Genomic DNA, 19,121 nt, shown 5'->3' with positions numbered 1-19,121 from the left:
GGCAATGATTCAAAAGTCTACTTTCTGTCAGTTACATACATAGTGACAATGGTGAAGTATCACCATTAAATGATAACTAAATGTCTGAATTGTGAGGCACTTCACGTACATAATGTCATTTCTTTTTCATGACCACCATACAAATTATGCATTATTATTATTGTTATTATTTTTATTAGTGTTATTGTTGTTTAAATGCTACAAAGAAAAACATTGACTACAAGACACTGAATTCAGCATCTGTACTGAATATGGCTATGCATTTGTGTGTGTGTGTGTGTGTTTGTGTGTGTGGATACATGTTCAGTGAACAGAGCTAAGAGAACAGGAAGTTTTGAAATTTCTCACTTCAACACAAGGCTGGAGGCTTATCTGAGGAGTTCAGACAACCTGAGGAATGGAGGGTACTGTATATTGTGTGAACAGAAGGGCACAGGAGGAGTGAAAATGAGAAATAGGCTTTATTTTCATTGGTGTGTATATGTGTGAACACATATTTGGGGGAGATGATCAAGGAATGAGATATAGCAGAGTGAACAACAGTCTAGGGGGATAAATAGTGTAAGAAATGGAAAATTCTTTAAATTTCCAAAGTACAGAAATTTGCAGAAAAGCTACAAAGGAATGAAGGAAGAAAGAGTTTATGAATTTCTGGTAACTGGGTGCTTGGGTACAGAGCTGGCTGATAAGAAAAGCAATCAAAAAGGCATTAAAGGAGTGAAAAGAGGCCACTGACAACAGTGGACCTCAGGAGAAAAGCCAGGCTTTTACAACTAACAAAACATGGTATTTCGTAGTTTTAAATAGTATAAATACTTGCATATCTGTTGTCTATGGCATGGGATGTGAATACAGACACTTGAGCTTATTCTTTTCATAAAAAGCTAAAGACAACTTGGTTCAAATTCCCTTTCAAAGGAGAATATGAGGAAGGCAGGCCTTGAGACACATCTGTTGGGTTGCTATAGCACATTGCCTCTACATGAAAGTGAGGACTGAGACACACCCACATCTCCTCAACCCACTGAAATGTAAAGCACTGCACAGGAGTCTGGCTGCTGTGAACTACAATTTCTGTCCCCATCGCTAGGTATGAGATTGCATCCATGTGTATGGGAACTAAGGCAAAATATGTTGTCCTTTTGTTCCCATAGCCTCTATTGATAAACTCTTAAGATGAAATCGAGATGTCAACATCTAACACTCCCAACTACAACACTGTATGAAGACTCCATAGTGACTTATGAGAAGCCAACCCTACAGTGCTTCACTTGTGCTTTCTAACACAATACTTGCTCTTTTCAAAATCAGGAAAACTTAAAAAATTATAATAGGTTTCATACTATTCAAAAGTAGTCAGTTATTCTTTTGGCCCAAGCTCTGATGAATGCTCAGGAAAAGGTGGGTGCTTGGTGTTTGCCGAATGATGGCTGCCGTGTATGAAATATTGTTTTGCTTTAGCTGTACATATGTTTTTTTATAGATTGACCTCATCAAGCACTTGACTATTCTGTTGATCTTAGTTTCTTCATCTGTTGATGCATTTCTCTATGCTGGGGGAGAGGAAAAGATTTCATGGAGTCTGTACATCCTTCAGCTCTCTTTGGGGAGCAATGGAGATGGTTGGAAAGCCCACTAGCTGATATATCCTCTTGCACTAGTTCACACTGGTACGTGCTAATATGCCTTTGCACTAATTTTTGGATATGTCAAGTTTAAGCACAAGACATGCATCAATTTATGAATTCTTTTTTCTTTTTTTTTGTGACCTTCAAAACATGGTTGGTTCAACTAGACTGAACTATTCAGTTAGATCAATCTTCTAGAACGCAGGGCACATGGTTTGTCATTTAAAGGAAACACATTCGCATGCATCAGTAAGTTACACCATGCAGATTGGGGCAGCCATTGTTGCAAAGGTGGGATCCATATGAGAAGGTGATGAATTCCATTTCTAGAGCAGGAACCGAGCTAAGCACAGTCTTCGAGCCTCGGTGTTTGAATCCACACTGAACAGGTGATGTTGGAAGGGCATACTTTTGAAGTAAGTCATTGCCTATCATGTGGAAGTTCAGGCAAATATCAGAAGCCAGCATTTCCCAATTGTTGCTTATCTTATACAGTGTATACCGTACAGCATTTAGTGGCAGCTGCCTGCTTTAGTGCAAGCAGAACTTACATGAACTCTGTCTGGGTGGTGGTGCTCTTGTTTCTAAGAATACTGTGTGTGGAGGGGTATTAAACATCTGCCCTGTTTTTTTTTTTTTTTTTTTTGACAGAGCTTGGATTGATCTCCGTCACAACCTGCGATATTCTTTTATTGCTTTCCCACTGATTAGTACTGCTGAGAAACTTTAATCTCACATATCCTCTCTGCTCTATTCTATTTACTGGTTTTTAAATTAAATGCTTAATGTTTCTTTGAGCTAAGTCTGCTCCCCCTATCAATCACAGGATCACCATCATTTTTTATTGCTTGTTTTACATAACGTTTGTGACAGAAACGAAATGCATGAGTTGCAAGTGAAAGTTCTATTTTGCTTAACAGTATGGGTTACATTGACTTCTTTCTCTGTTGTTCACCTTTTTTCGATTGCTCTTTCTATATCAATATTGCGAATGCTATCTTTAAATATTCTTCACGGTTCATATTGGGTCAAAATGTATACGTGTGCATTTATTTCAACACCCTCTTAATACAACAGACAAATCCAACTAAGAAGTTGTTTTTTCGAAGAAGAAGAAGAAGAAGAAGAAGAAGAAGAAGAAGAAGAAGAAGAAGAAGAAGAAGAAGAAGAAGAAGAAGAAGAAGAAGAAGAAGGGAAGCTCACAAAACCCCAAAGACTGTATTTTTTTTTATCTAGAATAACACTCCTCGCCCCCCTTCACCTGCTTTGAAGAAGAGCCCTTTAAGGTGTGTGCCAGTGTGTGTCTTTCCCCAAGCCATTTGGGTTCTGCTGCCACAGGAGATATTTTTGCATTACAAAGACGCAGTTCTAAAAATGCAGAGCAGGTAGTTAAGAGCCTGGGGGATGGAAAAGGCAGGAGCATCATCAGCCAGCTGGGGGATGACCTGATTCCCTAGAATCCCCAGTCCTCTTCTTCTTTCCTCCCAACATCCTTCCTTTCCTTTTTCTCCCCCCCCCCCCCTTTTCCCTTCCCCAGATAAGCAGCTCCGGGAAACAAAGAGCTGGGCTCTCCAGACCTCAGCGTTGGAACCTAGGGCTCTCTGAGAAGCATCTCTTTTCGGGGACCAGGGCTCTCGAGCTCTGTGTCCCCTCCCCAACCTCCCCCGCCTCCCTTGCTTGCTCGCTGCTCCCTCCCTGCTCGCTGCCTCCCCCATCATAGCAGCGCTGGGAGGAAGGCGGCCAGGGCTCAAGATGGCTTTAGCCAGGCTCTGCGCCCTGTTCGCCTGCTGCTGGGGGCCGGCTGCGGTGCTGGCCACAGCTGCCGGCGACGCGGATCCATCCAAGGAGCTGGAGTGCAAGCTCAAGAGCATCACTGTGTCGGCGCTGCCCTTCCTGCGCGAGAACGACCTGAGCATCATGCACAGTCCCTCGGCCTCCGAACCCAAGCTCCTCTTCTCTGTGCGCAATGACTTCCCGGGAGAAATGGTCGTAGTGGACGACCTAGAGAACACGGAGCTACCCTACTTCGTGCTGGGTGAGTCCCTGGAGAGGTCTAAGAGGCCGGAGGAGGCGCTGGACCAGCGCCCCCACCCCCCACTCGGCCCGCTCCACACATCCACTTGCTGCCGCCGCCTCCCCTCCCCCACACTACCTCCCTGGATCCGCCCCACTGCTGGACCTCTCTCCACACCCACTTGCAGGCTGGCACTTTGGCTTTAGTGCACCTGATGTCTCCCCAAATCCGATAGATCCGGAGACCCGACCCCCCCCTTCTCAGCTGCCTTGCCCCAAAGGAACAGGTTGCTGGAGATGTCTCTGAAACCTTCCTCAGCCTTGAGCTGGGAGTTTTCATTCAGGAACACATCAGTACAGCGTCAGTTTCCAGTCCAACTCTCATAGGCCTCTCTCCCTGCTTACATGCCACATGCTTAGCTCTTGGCGTCACACGTTTGGGCATATATCTCCACCACTATCTCCAGGCCTTAGGAATAGGAATTCTATGGTCACCTTGCCAGCACGTGAGTGCCTCACTGCAAGGGTTGATCATCCCTCATCCAAAAGCCTCCATCTGTCACCAGGGCTTTGATAGCCTTCCTTCCAAACAAGTTTCTTATGTGGCTGGAGTTCATCTTGGGAAGTTGTACTTCCACGCCTAAATCTTAACAACCTCCTTTTTCAGGCCCCTCTACATCTCCATGATGCTTTCAGGTCTCTTGTTTAAGGAAATGGCCCAACTGTGGCCCAACTATTGCTATTGCTCTCATCTGTTCTTGAAACTTCCTTAGGTGCAGATATCCTTGCACACAGAACAGCTTCCCTGGGCAAGAGGCTTTTCTTGCCTTTGTTTGCAACTCTCTGATCCCTTTCTCCTAATTTTCTAACAGTCACCAAATCCCTTCAGATGCTGACTGAATCTTAGGTCGCTTTGACTCTACCGGTTTGTTTTCATTACCAGAATCTTGCAAAGTATCATAGGCTCATGTGACTTAGGCAACATCCTACTCCATCTGAAACTCTGTGCCTCTCCATGCTGCCCCCACCCAATTGTGCAGTCCATGTCTCCAAAATACAGTGTATGTGGTCTTACAATATGCTTCACATATAACTTTGTTCAGGAAAGGAGATAAGGATAACCATAATTCAGTCTGTAGATGCGGGGGACGGAGGGGAAAGAGAGAGAGAGAGAGAGAGAGAGAGAGAGAGAGAGAGAGAGAGAGAGAGAGAGAGAGAGAGAAACCATGTCCAGGATGCTATTACATTTACGTAACATCCTGCAAACTCAAGTTCACTTTGCATGAATATGGCTTCCCACTGGCCATGTGTAGGTTGAAGCCATAGGTGAAATTATAAGCTCTCTCCCTACCCTTCTTTCACAAAGATTCATCTTTATACCCAGAGCATTTAGGGAGTAGGTGAGGAAACCCTGGTTCCTCAACTGCAATGGGAAAGTAATTGAAAAAAATTGCCTGGTCCTATGAAAAGTTCATTTACAGTTCCTGGAGTGCAACTCAGTTAATCCCATTGAAGCCAACCTACACACTTGAATGGGTTATTTTATTTTATTTTTTGCAGGAAAAATACCAATAACATAATAAAGACTGGGGGCTGGCTAGAAACAGAAACAGCGTGAATATGCTACTTGTTACAGCATTCAATTTGTTGAGTTTAGTGGATGTGAAGTTCGTGTTGAAGTCATGCTGATGGGCAAATACAATCTGTTTGTGATGCTTTGTAAAAGTGAATGTGGACAATTATATGTTTCTAAAGGGGTTGTTTGGGGTTCTGCATGCAGTATTTACTGTGCATAAAGTTGGACATATGTGGATGAAAAGGAAAGGCTGGGCTAGGAGGTGCTCAGAACTCCACTTCTCTTTTTGAAAAATCCCAAACCCGGGGCTGTGTCCTGTGATATTCCTACATGAGCCCGATGTCCAAAACTCAGATGGTCAAGAATGAGTTTTCTGCGCCTTGGTACTGTAGCTGCCCACTGCAGCACCCTGTTGGGGTTGCTATGGTAACCTACTGCACTAAGGCACAGGCACTTTCACTTCAGAACCAGAAAGTGCAGGATTATTCTCCAACCTCTCAGTCACCCAAATAGGCTCAGAGCCAGTGATTTGCTGGTGTCTGCCCCCTTTGGCCTGTGATTCCCAAAGGAATGGCATGTAAGAGAGAAGAATGAGAGGAGTTCAGATTCATGGAGGACGGACTGAAGAACACGTACATGTTCTTAAGGCTATCTTTTGTGGTCCCGAGTGCTACAACTGAAGACTTACCGTGAGGGGTGTAATAATTTGTGGTAGGTCTCTTCTACATCTCAGGAAGCAACTATCCACCAGCCAGTAGTTCTGAGAATTCACGAAGTTCCTACTTCTTTGCTCTTTTTGCTACTATCAGGACCCAGAAGCTGACTAAAACATGCCTGGCCCAGGTGCTCTCTAGTTAACAGGAACATAGACGCTTGTGTGTTTGGATAGATGTCGAGAAACAGGAATGCTGAGATGTGTCTGAGAGATGAGCAGGCTTCGTGGAGGACGGACTTAGCAACACCTTGGCCAAAATCAGGTCCCGTCACTCGCAGAAAAAAAAATGAGAATAAATAACAAAAACAAATGTTGGCTTTTTTTCCCTCTGAGGATCAAGTCAGACTTTTCTTATTCCAAATAAGAATCTTCCAAAAGTGATCTTGCTGCCAGCTTTTCAGGCCCCTTATCCTTTCAAATCAGCTGTAGTTTTCAGGATTCGTTTAAGATTTTGTACATGCCTCCTTCCTGGAGGGCTCTTTGTCCCCTGCTCACAGCTATCCAGTCATGTGATTGTTACACTCATGTTACCTTTTTGTGAAGCTGTCCCTAGCACCTCCACAGACCACTGAAGCTGGAACACTTTTGTATCTCTTTGCAAAGACTAGAAATATATACATATACATACATACATACATATATATATACATGGATGGAATAAAAGGAAAAAATATATTTGATTGACTAGGCTTTGTCTAGGATAACTGAAAGTTCACGTGGAAAGGTTAAGATGATAGTGGTGACTATGAATACATGGATATAGGAATGGCCTGGCTGTGAATGGAGATTAGCTTGGCTAGAGTGGAGCCTCGATATGGGAATGCTGGGAAACGCATGTGGTTCTGGAGAGTAGGCATGGCTTTGCACAGGTCAGGCAGGGAGGGTTGACCTGACGCAGAAAGCAGTGATGCGCGGCTCCAGAGACTATCTCAGCTGTCAGCCTGTCCATTTTACTTGTAATATCGTTTCTTGTGGTAGGGTCGAAGGAATCCTTGTCTCCTGTTCTCTGAGGTGGGAGTTGCAGACTACGGTACAAGGGTAAGATGGCACTTTAAGTTATATCTGCTTCAGCTATCCAAAGCTTTGGATTGGAATATTTAAATTCAGCTCCTGTCATCTCTAGCTTTCCTGCCTTCCCGCAAATATGAATTTTATTGTGAATGATTGTCTTCCCTATGGTACTTGTCAGGCAACTCCAAGCCAGATAATCTACACCTCTGCTTTCAGGTGTGTAGTGAAGGTTTTCTAAAGTATTGCAAAACAACCGTAATTTCTAACTAAAAATATTTCGGCATATAAGCCGTAGTATCCTCTTGGGAGAATTCAAAGGTTTACTAAATTAATATCTCAACTGAAAATCCTTGTCTCGTCTTTCATAACAGAAGATATTGCTGCTTTGGGAGCACATTTGATCTTGGGACGGGGCTAATGTGAGGAGGGACGTCCAGCTTTGCTGCGCTGTGCATAGATGTGTTTCTTACTCCCGAGGACATCTGAGGAGGATGTTTCTCTTCTCCAAACCCAACTCTTGAGCCTTTGCATGTACAGACCTTAGTGATAGAGCTAGTCCGTATGCTTTGGTGTTTTGCATCAGCTGTTGTGGATTTCATAGAAGAAAGTTTTGCTAAGGATAAATCAGTTAGCCTGTAGAGGTGTAGTAAGGCCCCACATACAAGATGCTGTCAAAAGTGTCTGGAGCAGTCCAGTGTGGTGGTTAAAAGAACCGGCTATGAAGGCAGGCCTGGTGTCAGCCTCCGACTTGCCACCCTTTCCAACAATAGAGAAGAGTGAAGATCATTGGAGACAAAAAGATTGCTCAGGGCCCCATTGTTAATCATGGATTGATCTGTCACTTAAACTTAGGACAGGTAATATGACATTCAGGCTTTTATCTATGCCTTCTGCTCTATGCTTTGATTTTTTTTTTTTCAAAAATCTACCCTTTTACACAGTTAGATAAAGGATTTCTGGCAATGAATAGGATAGAGAAAACACACTCACCTGCTTTGTACGGAGAAATCTTTTGTGTGTAAATGTCTTTTACGCAGCTTTATCTATCCAGCGGATCCTTACACAAGCCTTGATGCAGAAGGCGAACTCCATCAAGAAGCACCCAAGTTTTATTTAGCTATGAAGAGTTTGGTCGTCCTTATTTACAATCCCTTTACTACTTGGCGGTATTTTATGGCATCCAGAGGCATGATGAACCTGCTGGGCGAGGATGATGATAATATGTTTAATACTCTAAGAAGTGCCCCCTGAAAATGCAAATTAAGAATACGATGAAGGGGGGAGGGTGAGGCCATGCAGAAACTCTGTGTGTGTGTGTGGCTCTGGTTGGAAGCTTCTGATCTTTGTTATATGATCTTGTGCTTAAAATCCACTATCAGAGTCCAGTGAGCTATTTCATAGTGAGCAACTAGCTTCATATACAACATTGGACAGCATTTCCTCCTTATATGTATGTGGGCTTCGGATTAGCGGGAAGCAATTGAAATACTTCAGTGTCCCCAACTTCTTTTCACAGCTCTCTCCATCTTCCACTGAAAGCAGAGCTTTAAAATGTATTTCCTGTATGTCTCTTGCTCTTCTGTACAGTGCACTTTAGGTTAACAATGAGCAAATTTATAGAGCGGCGACCTCATCTGAGACACGGTGGCATGAATGAGGGCAATCTGAAGCTGGGATTTTCAGCACTTAAACAACACACACTTGCAGAACGTGCTAATTTATAGTATTGAGAGGGTTATTATTTACTGTTTCTCCACAGAAATGTAGATTTTTACATCAAAGGGGTTTTGAATGCAGGAATGATGAATTATACGATGCTTCAAGTGTTCTTCAAGATGTGCTGATACAGCTTAAATTCAAGACACTGGTGCTCATGAAAGAAAAATAAATACCAGCCTAATTTTTTTTATTCCTCTTTGGAAGGAAGATTGAGTTCTTGTTTTATAAAGCAAAGTCATACACATACATATGAATGTGCACACACACATATTCCCTCCTTGCTTCCTCCCTCTGTTGCTTTTTTTCTTTTATTTCCCCCTCTCCTAGCTTTAAATATAATTGGACTTAAATGTCTAGGAGTTTCTCAGAGAAATGCCAGTTTATGAGGACAGAAATTTCAGTGAAGACATGTCAAATTTTAATTTCTTCACTTTTATACCCTGTCCGGATAGATGCCTACAGACTGTAGAGAGGCTCTATTTTAATCGAGCTAATCACCCAGGACAAGTTAGTCTATGACAGTTTCTAATGCGTTACAACGACATCTATCACCATATTACTTTTATTACAAATATGATAAACCTTAAAACCTTTATAAGAAAATCAAAATATCTGCTTGGACACTCATGTGGATTCTTTTCAACGAACAAAATTCAGAAAAAATTAAATTATTACAGATGGAAATCTAAACTAATGCTCTATCTCTTATACAAGCAGAGTTGAAAATGTGCCCACCTGAAGTCCAAGCCATTTCACAGCTAGCTATGTAGCACACAGCACAGAAAGTCTTCGGTTCATACATAGGAATACTTGTAACAATGCTGCTGGTAACAGAAAAATCCGGACACACCATTAGACGAAAACTGGAAGTAAATATAGCAATACCTCCACCTAGTATGATATGATCCAGTCATTCTGTGTGAGGACAGGTAAAGATGTGGTCAAATGTTCATGCAAAGAAAACACACAAAAAACAAAAGAAGAATGGAGTCTCCTCTAATATGAAAGATTTTAATGAGAAGGGGAAGACAAAAAGGGGAGTTTGAAGATGATGGCAGGACTTGATTGGGGGTTTTGTTTTGTTGTTTAGTTTTGAAAAACATGCTTCAGTATTTAGAACAATTTTACATGTATGAACATGCACGCCCTCCTCCTGTTAACCTTTACATTAGTATGTTTTTTTTTTTTTTTTGGCACAGTTGAAGGACCAGCTTTTGCCTTTCAGAATCCCATCCACAACACTACACTGCATTTAGTTGTCCTGTTTGCTCAGACTTCTCTTACCAATGGTGATAAGATTTGTTCATAATGACCTTGACAGTTTGAAGAATATTGCTCAGATATTTGTAGAATGCTCTTCCATTGGTATTGGCCTGGTTTTGCCCCAGTACTTAGAAGAGATGTAGGATTTGAGGATGAAGGTCTATCTTGTCATTTCTACCATACAATATCAACATGACTGCGCACAGGTACTAATGATCTTGACGAGCTAGTGAGATTGTGTTGTGAGGTCTCCTCTGTAGAGATTCACTCTTCTTCCCATTCTATACTCTACTCCAGCAGAACACATTGCTCACAGACCACACTGTGCTACCTGTGGTCCACTTGTTGTTTAGGCTTAGTATATAATTAGTATAAATTATTTAGAATCATTCTATATAAGAGAATAGTATTTTCTGTTTATTTTTTTCAATTATTCATTCATAACAAATGTACTCATAAATATTTATTTTATACTTGGGGTTTTAATTCAATACTATTGTATTGATTTTATTGTTCCAATTGCTTGTTCTAGCTTTACCTAAAAGGGAATTATTTCAGTAGGCTTCTGTGTATCTCACATACTCCTGTTAGTGTGGAGTTTTGTTTTGAAGACTTTCTTACTTTTAGCCTATGTAAGTTCTTCTAGGTTTATTTATTCAGCCTATTCCACACCCCTACCTGACATAGTTCTGTTTCTAAGAAGCCCTGATTCTTTGTTTGAAAATGGTATTAGAAACCAAGGTTTAGGCACCAGGAATTATTTTATGCACTGCACAGGTATCGTTGTTTCTACTCTGTCAGTTGCTAGAACAAAGGAACAAAATGTGTGTGCTGACTCATACACACATGTATTCACAGTGTTTCTGCATCTCTAGGTATATTAAACTAAGCATCAGTTGATGCTGATGACTCTAACTCCATTCCACACTCTATATTAATAATGACCTCACAAATTGTTCTCCACTTCCCCTTCTGATTATCTCACTTCAACAACGAGAAACCTGGCTTTCATCATCTGCCATCCAGTTATTTAAAATTTCCATTCCAGTGTGAAGCTTATAGAGGTTACCAGAACTTGCCTATCTTCACCCCTATGGGAAACGACTTCAGCAGCTGGAGCACAGTTTTAGGCATGGATTTTTTTTTTTTTTTTTTTTTTTTTTTTTTTTTTTTGCTTTAGTCTTAAACACTACCTATATCCAAATTTGCTTGGATCAGCACTTACCCCTCACTGCCTTCGGTGAGACTGTTCATATATCTATCTTTGTTAGAGCTAGTATCTTTGCCACATTCTTCAGCCTATCTTAGGGTCCTCAAACCTCCTAAATGATTTTTTTATTTTAATTTTATGGCATTTGAGTTGGCTCTTTGCACTTTAAAGTTACATGCCTTGATAGACGCAAATGTAAATGCTCTTATGTGATGATATATCCGTGATTATGGGATTATACAGAATAATTTGATTAGCTTACAAAATACCTCAGCCTTTTTTCTTCCCATTGTTACTTCCTTACCACCAGACTCTGGCCGGAACAGACTGGCTTTTCAGTTTAATCCAGGTGTATTTGTCTTCAGTGTCTTTCTTTGTCTCATAATTTTTTTTGCATGTTCAGGAAGTTATCTTGACTCCTAGAGGTGTTGATATATTTGACACACACATTTATTATCCTGGCAGGATTCTTGCCCTGATCCTGTGTACTTACAACAGACAACAGGACAAACAGTGATTCAGGAACTACGAACTACTATTGCCTCCCAGTTTTGTCAAATAATTTTTTTTTTACAGTACCCATTCCCTTGTTGTCTGCCAATAGCATCCTTGTAGATTTGTACAAAAGTGGCCAAAGGAACATGTCATATTTGTTAGACAGCTTAGTGAACATATATTGATCATCTTCTTTAAAAAAATGTCTTCAGCTGGGCAATGATGGCACACACCTTTAATACCAGCACTTGGGAGGCAGAAGCAAGAGGATTTCCATGAGTTTCAGGGCAGCCTGGTGTACAAGAGCTAGTTCCAGGACAGCTAGGACTGTTACACAGAGAAACCCTGCCTCAAACAACAACAAAATGCCTTTGTTTTGTCAAGAGTGGTTCTGACTGAAGGCTGCATACAAGGTTTTGTGTATTTACTTTCTTTTTGATTATTCATGTCTATTTATTGTGACCTCAATGCATAGGTTTATGTTAACAATATTCTCCAACTTATAGCTTAGTTTTATCTCAAGTCTATGTAAGCAACTCTCCTTCTAGGGGTTTATGAATTTATCTGGGCATTCATTTCACTTCATTTTTGTTTCTAATTCCTAGTAACTCTCTCCCATAAAAATATCTATTGTGTGTGTGTGTGTGCATACCTGTGTGCAGAAGCTCAGGTGCTCCATGCAATATCATACTTGCGGGGGTCAGAGGACAGCTTATGGGAATCATTTCTTTTTTACCACCTTGTGGGATCAAGGGGTTGGATTCAGCTTCTCAGACCTGTTTGCAAGTACCTCTACCTGCCAAGCCACTTAGCTGTTCCATAACTATCTATACAGTTTTATTTATTTATTTATTTATTTATTTATTTATTTACTTACTTACTTACTTATTCATAGAATGAGACCCATGTAGCTTGGAATGGTCTTGAATTTTTTATTTTTAAAATTAAATACACATTTAGTATAATAATCTTAATGCCAAAACATATTTGCTTGACTCTGGAAAACATACGGTATTTCTTATGTGTCTGATGTAAATTAAGCTTTGGCTTCAGGAGCAGAAAGCACACACAAGCAATAGAGTTGGGGTAACAACTATCCCACAGCTCATTCTCCAGCAGTGCCTAAGAGGGGGTGAGCAACACCATTGATGCTATAGTGAGACACAGACACACAGGTCCATACAGGTGTTCCTTCTCAGTGACTAAGGTCACAACTCACTGTCTGTGCATTTCTCTCATCTTCCACATGTCTTAATATTTCAATTAAAGTGCATGTCACTTCATTGGGGTGTTCTTATTATTATACACTTCTTGCAATAGGAAGATGAAATGGAAGGAAGCAAAATCCCCCGAAATCACAGAGCTAGTAAGATGTGCAGGAAGAATTAGACCCACACCCACAGATCTTCACCCGATACCTGCATTTGAAAATGGTTGACCCCTAGCTTCACCAACAGACAGCACGCAGGTGCTTCCTGAGTTGTTGTCTGTGTAGGATTTGTATGTCATCTGTAGAGAGTGACCTATTGTCACAAGATTATAAGAAGAGTGAAATCAGCTAACAGAGAAGAGCACTTTGTCCAGACCTGAGTCACTGACAGTAGATCAGCATTAGTTCTCATATCCATTTCATCTCCCTGAATGACGTTATGGTTATAGAGTTCAGGGTTGGTGTATGAACATAGAGACCAAGTAACCAGATTAACAGTGTCTGGTATCAGTTAAGCACTGACTGTATCAAGGCTCTGTGCTAGGTCTTGAACTTCTTATATGCCTGCATCTACCTCATATGTTCTTGCACTGTGGGTGTGCTTGACCATTCCCCCTTTTTATGTCCTCAGAAATATATTTATTAAGATTCAGCTGTGCTGTATGATTATAGACCATTTCTGTCTAACAGTGTCTTCAGAAATAATGCTATTGTTTTATATATGCCTTATCCAGTTTGGTGAATCCTCATAGCATGCACCTCTTGAGAACTTCAAATATGGGTGTAGCACAACAGAGTGACTAAATTTTAATTTTTAACATTTAATTTGATAACTCTCAAATAAGTTCCTACATATACAACTTATCATATCTAGCAATGCATATACAGAACACTGGTACCATCGTTCAAAGGATTACAGATGCTGTAGAACACTCCGTTGTGGATACTGGCCACATTTTACCATCGTCTTAGATGGCCGACACCCAGGTTGCCTTCTGCTGCCCACCGCTGGACACAGTGTTGCAATTATCACCTTTGTGCCTATTTCCTGAAATATTTTTGAAGAAATTTTTATGTACCTTAACATGAGGAGAATTTCTGGTTCATAAAGATAAGTATTTCACAAGTTTGCGCTTGAGTGGTTTATACCAGTTTGCACTCTCCTCAGCAATATGTGAAGGTTTCTATATCCCCCATATCTGTTCTATATCTGTTATCATTACACAGGTCTGTAATAATTGTCACTCCGCTAGACTGGCATTCCATTGCTAATCAGTTTGTATGTTATTAATATTCAGATGCTTGGTAGAATATTGCTTTGTCTATAATATGAATTGTAAATATTTTACATGACTTTGTGTATTTTGCCTTTGATTGTATTTGTTTTGTTTGTTTGTTTTTGTGGGGGGGTCTCATATAGCCTAGGCTGGCCTTTGTCTTCCAGGTTTTGGATTGATAAACTTCATCACCGTTGCAGACCTTATCTCTTCATTTTGTTTCTGGGTTTTCAGAAAGATTTTAAAGTTATAAAATTAAATCCATTAATTATTTCTTTTGGATTCTATTCTTTTTCCATGTCCTAGCTGGGAACGTTTTGTGCATGTTAAGATTATAAAAGGATTCCTAAGTTTTCCTTTAATACATAATGGTTATACCTTAAATTTAAATATTTGATAGATAATGAGCTATGACATATAACCTTGTCCAGATGTGCTATGTGAAGTAATACGTTAGCTGTCCCTATAGTTACTCAGATGTCTGTACCAGTCATTAAACAGCGACAGGTTTCCTTCTGGTTTGAGATGTCACCTTTACTATATACTCATTTGATAATTAGGTTAAATTGAATAAAAATTAGCATATTGCAGAAGAGTTGATTGCTTTTTTACTTCATAAAGAGTGTTTTTAAAATTAATTTTTTGATATTTATAGAGCTAATGATAGGATTTTTCTCTTTGGATTTTTTGGAGAAGTGAATTATATACATAGATTTCCTCATTTTGAACTGCTCTTGCATTTCTAAAACAGTCTTCACCTGGTAATAATTAATTGTTCCTTGAATGTGAAATTGGATTTTGTTTGATAATGTTTCATGGAGAGTACATCACATCACTAATTCTAAGTGAGGCTATTCTTAGGTTTTCTGACTGTGTAGCCTTTGTCAGAATTTAGTAACAATTTTACATTTGCTCCATAAAAGTAATTGCTTCTTTTTTCAAGAACAATTTAAACTGCATTGAAATGATCTATGGTGCCTAAATCACTGTCTGGTGATAGGATGATTATAATGACCAAACTGTGAATTAGTGACTTTGTTGGTGAGATAATGAACATGTAAGTAAGAGGGCTAAGTCAAAGGATGCTGGGATATATGAATGGGTCATTGAACTTCCTGGTTTGGATGAGAAATTATTAGCTATAGCTTAAGAAGCAAATAGTAGAAAGGATAAATTCAGAAGTAGGTCAAAGGGTGTAAATGAATACATACTCTGGTGCCCATGTTTAAAGTGACAACACATAGTTGAAGGGACAGGAGATTAAGCAGGTACACCCAAGAAGAACCTAGTGAAATTTGTTTTTTATGCTTCTAGACTGTAGGTAAGATTGGCATATTGTCTAGCTTCCTTGAGACTCTATTTTCACTGTCATCTGTATTCACTGTAATCTTCTGGCACACTGAAAGTCTGTACACTGTCTGGCTGTGGTCCTGACTGTGGCTTTGGATTTCCCTGCTTTCCCCTGAGAGCTGTTTTTTCTCTACATATAAGTTCCATTTGATTCATTCTTTAACCCATTTATTTTCTCTTCCTCTCTTTTCTGTGTCACCCCTTTCCCCTTGAGTTTCCTGGGTGACTAATATGGTGAACCTTAATTTCTAAATTGGTCTAGGAAATTAATAAAGCACGCATGAGTGTCTGTGTGTTTTCAGAGCTTACAGGATGACGGATATTGAGGCCTATGACCTAATCAATGGCTTGTTTCTTTGATGGGTTCAGAATTTAAGTGGACTATTGTGAGATGATGGAACTGTTAAAGGTGAGGTCTAGTTGCAAGAAGTACATTGGTGGGCTATGCCTTTGAAGGCTGCATTTTATTCATTAATTCTTATTATTATGTATTTCTCTTTGGTTCCTGGCTTACATGAGATGAACAGCTTTTGTCCACCATATTTTCTTCCATATGTCTCTGCCTTGCCATGGTCCTAAAGCAATGGAGTGAACTATGTACTTAAACCACTGGAATTGTGACTGAATAAGTCCTTTTTCCACTTGCGTCTCTCATATATTTGTCATGGGACCAGCACAGTGACTTTTTTTTTTTATCCTAGCACCAACCTGAAATATAATCTGATGGAATGTATTGCCAAAGAACAGGGCATGTCTCCTCTGTACACTTCTCAGGTGTATCATGGGATGGATGGTTACTTCCTTTGCCACTCCATTGCATCTTTCTTAGCATACATTCTCAGCATCAGGACCATGCATGGGCTCCAGAGTTCATGGAATGTAAAGTGAATATGCAAACATAAATTCTAAACATAGAGTTACTTCTTAAGTGAGATTTTTTAAACGGGCCCGATAGTCTAGCTTTCTTAAAAAAAAAATGAGGCTGTGTAAAAAATAACTTAGAGGAGAAAAGATTACAGACCCTCAGGTAACAGTTCTAGGGTCAGTGTTTAAGTTTGGTAGGATTTTCTACTTTTATCAATTGCTCAGAATCCTAAGACCCCTCCATCCTCTTCCTTTGCTCTCCTGCAGTCCAGAATCCTCTTCTACGGCAAGGCAGTTCAAGAGGGTGAATGAATTTGCTGGAAGGGGAGGGCAGGTGTTTTCAGGATAACACTTCTGAAGGAAGTGAGGAAATGTTGCACACATCCTTTCTACCTCCATAGCATACCTGGAAATGCAATGTTAGCTAGTAACTACATACTACACTTAATTCAACAAAACGAAGGAAGGAGATGATGTGGGGGATGGAAAGGGGATATATTTTTTTGTAAACACTGCACATAAGGACACCTCCAAAACAAAGAAGCAACCTTTAGCACACATGCAATTCTGCTATCCTTACAAAAACACTCTTATTTTGGGGAGTTCACCCCTTCGGTTCTGTCACGTTCTGTCTCCCTTGTGGCCTCACTCATCAGCATCCACTACTCACCAGAGTTTGACACTGGTCCTAGTTTCTCTTGCAGTCTGTCTCTTGTCTTTATACAAGCTGTATTGCTGTGCTGACCCAGCTTAACAAATGGTTCCTGAAAGGACAAGGTGGTAAATATTTTCAATCTTAGGCTACTTTGTCTCTACCACCACTCAATAGATCCTCATAGTGGAAGGGTATCCATAGATACCAGGTATATATAAAAGGTAAATGAATGACTGTGGCTATGTTCCAATAAAATTGTATTTTGAAAAACCAACAAAAGCACCACACATTATAGCTGTCCAGCCTTTTATGTAGACGGTACATCTAATGTCCCACTTACTATTCTCTGATGCCCCATCTGGCACAGTTCCACATTCAGATTCACACTCTGTAGACTGGTCCCACTCTTTTGATCCATATGTGTGTCTAGCTCTGATACCGTGCTGTGTGTCACAATTCCTGTTCCAGCCTTTCTTCTGCTCTCCTTCCACTCTGCCCCTCGTTTGGTTCTTGGAAATCCAACAGTTCATTGACTACCTTATATTTCCCATGTGCATTTGAATGCTCTGACACCATCATTTCCTAGTAAACAGTTTATCACTATATTCAGTTGTCTTGTTTGTGTTACTATACAGCATCTGGTGCTCACATGAGCATATGAGAATCATCTCCCAAAATCTATGGGCATTTCTTCCAAGTCCAGTGCCAATGCTAGGTTTTGTATATGATTGTTCTTATTTGATATGTGGATTCGAGGCACTATAATATGACTTCTGATCTCAGTTTGTTTCTAAAAGTTGCTTGTTAATAGTTTATTGACCTTGATGAACTTTCTCTCGCATTTCCCTAAGTGACTATTTCAGATTTTTGGTAAAATCATTAAGCTCACAGCTTAGTTACTGTGTTTTTACACTTGCTAAGATCTTGTTTAATACTGCACCTAAAGTTTTACTAGGCACAAATGACCTTTGATTTCTCTGTAACTCCAACCTCTAAATGTATAAATTCTTTCATTATTTCTTCCCCAATTTCTAATGCTTTCTGAGCAGATATTGAGTCCCAGATGTGATGCTTGACTCTGACAATATAATTAGAAATAAAGGAGACATAACCCCGTCACAAAAGCAAGAATTTCATCTCTCTAGGGCCTCACTGCTTTTGCCATTCCTTTTTTTCTAGATTTCCACTCTTTCCCCTCAGTCCCTCCTTTCTCTTATAAATATCCTCAGGTCTCTTTATCCACCCACCTGTGTGTACTCCTGGCCAGCATCGGTCTCCTAATGCCAACTCCAACACACTTCTACCCTCATCCTAATAGCCCTTCACACTGTTGCTCTTCCTTGACGTGACAGGTATGTGTTTAATTGTTCATTGATAATAAGATAATTGCAACAGCTTCAGGCATCACATCAGGTGGGACAATATTCAGAGGAAGAGTCAAGATTGATTTTGGTTCTTCTTTTGAAAGAAAGAGGCTGCATTTTCCCAGTAGACTGTGGAAGCCACTCCTTGCTACTTTTTGGTCTAGTAAATAGAACAGAACTGTGCCTGAGCATCCTTTAGATCAGTTTCTCTTCAGAATGGTGCAGTAGCTAGTCATCTCTGAAATAAATCAGGATCCATTCTGGAGCGGAAGTGTCACACTCTCAGGTGGAGTGACTATCTCAAGGTCACTCCAACTCTCTATCATTTGTGTCTTAACCTTGAATTGCTTCCATTCTTCTCTCTCTCTCTCTCTCTCTCTCTCTCTCTCTCTCTCTCTCTCTCTCTCTCTCCTCTCTCTTTGTGGGGGTGGGGTGAGGAGGAGGTGGGTACACATATGTTTGTGATGTATGAGTGCACATGTATAGTGTATTTCTGTATCTTAGTTGCGACCTCTTTCTCAAAACTTTCTGAGGCTCCTTGCTCTTCATGGCACTCCATGTCCACCTCTTTAGGAATGTTCTGTTTCTAAAATTGCTGTCCTCTTCATCTGACCACTCCATGAAGCGTCAGGCTCCTTAAAGGAAGATAGTTTCTTAGCCGAGCACAGTGGTTCCTAAGTATGGTACCAGTGCTACTCAGGGCTTGATAAACAGTTCCAGGCCTTCCCTGACTTTACAGTGAGATGTTTTCTAAACAAACACCCAGGCAAA

At 40.4% G+C, this 19,121-nt stretch overlaps 1 protein-coding gene across 1 annotated transcript in view; it reads left to right on the top strand.

Annotated features, from left to right (window-relative positions):
- The first annotated feature begins 3,200 nt into the window (after positions 1 to 3,200).
- Positions 3,201 to 19,121, top strand: part of Astn1 (astrotactin 1) — a 342,711-nt gene continuing 326,790 nt past the window's right edge. Inside the window, exon 1 of the mRNA XM_050135418.1 lies at positions 3,201 to 3,663. Coding sequence (XP_049991375.1) covers positions 3,381 to 3,663 — 283 coding nt within the window. The 5' untranslated portion in view covers positions 3,201 to 3,380. The remainder of the gene's footprint in view (positions 3,664 to 19,121) is intronic.

Source organism: Alexandromys fortis, unplaced genomic scaffold (genome assembly GCF_014885135.2).
Source record: "Alexandromys fortis isolate MF-2015 unplaced genomic scaffold, M_Fortis_MF-2015_v1.1 scaffold_21, whole genome shotgun sequence".
In the NCBI taxonomy this organism is placed as follows: Eukaryota; Metazoa; Chordata; class Mammalia; order Rodentia; family Cricetidae; genus Alexandromys; species Alexandromys fortis.
This window is presented reverse-complemented; position numbering and strand designations above follow the sequence as displayed.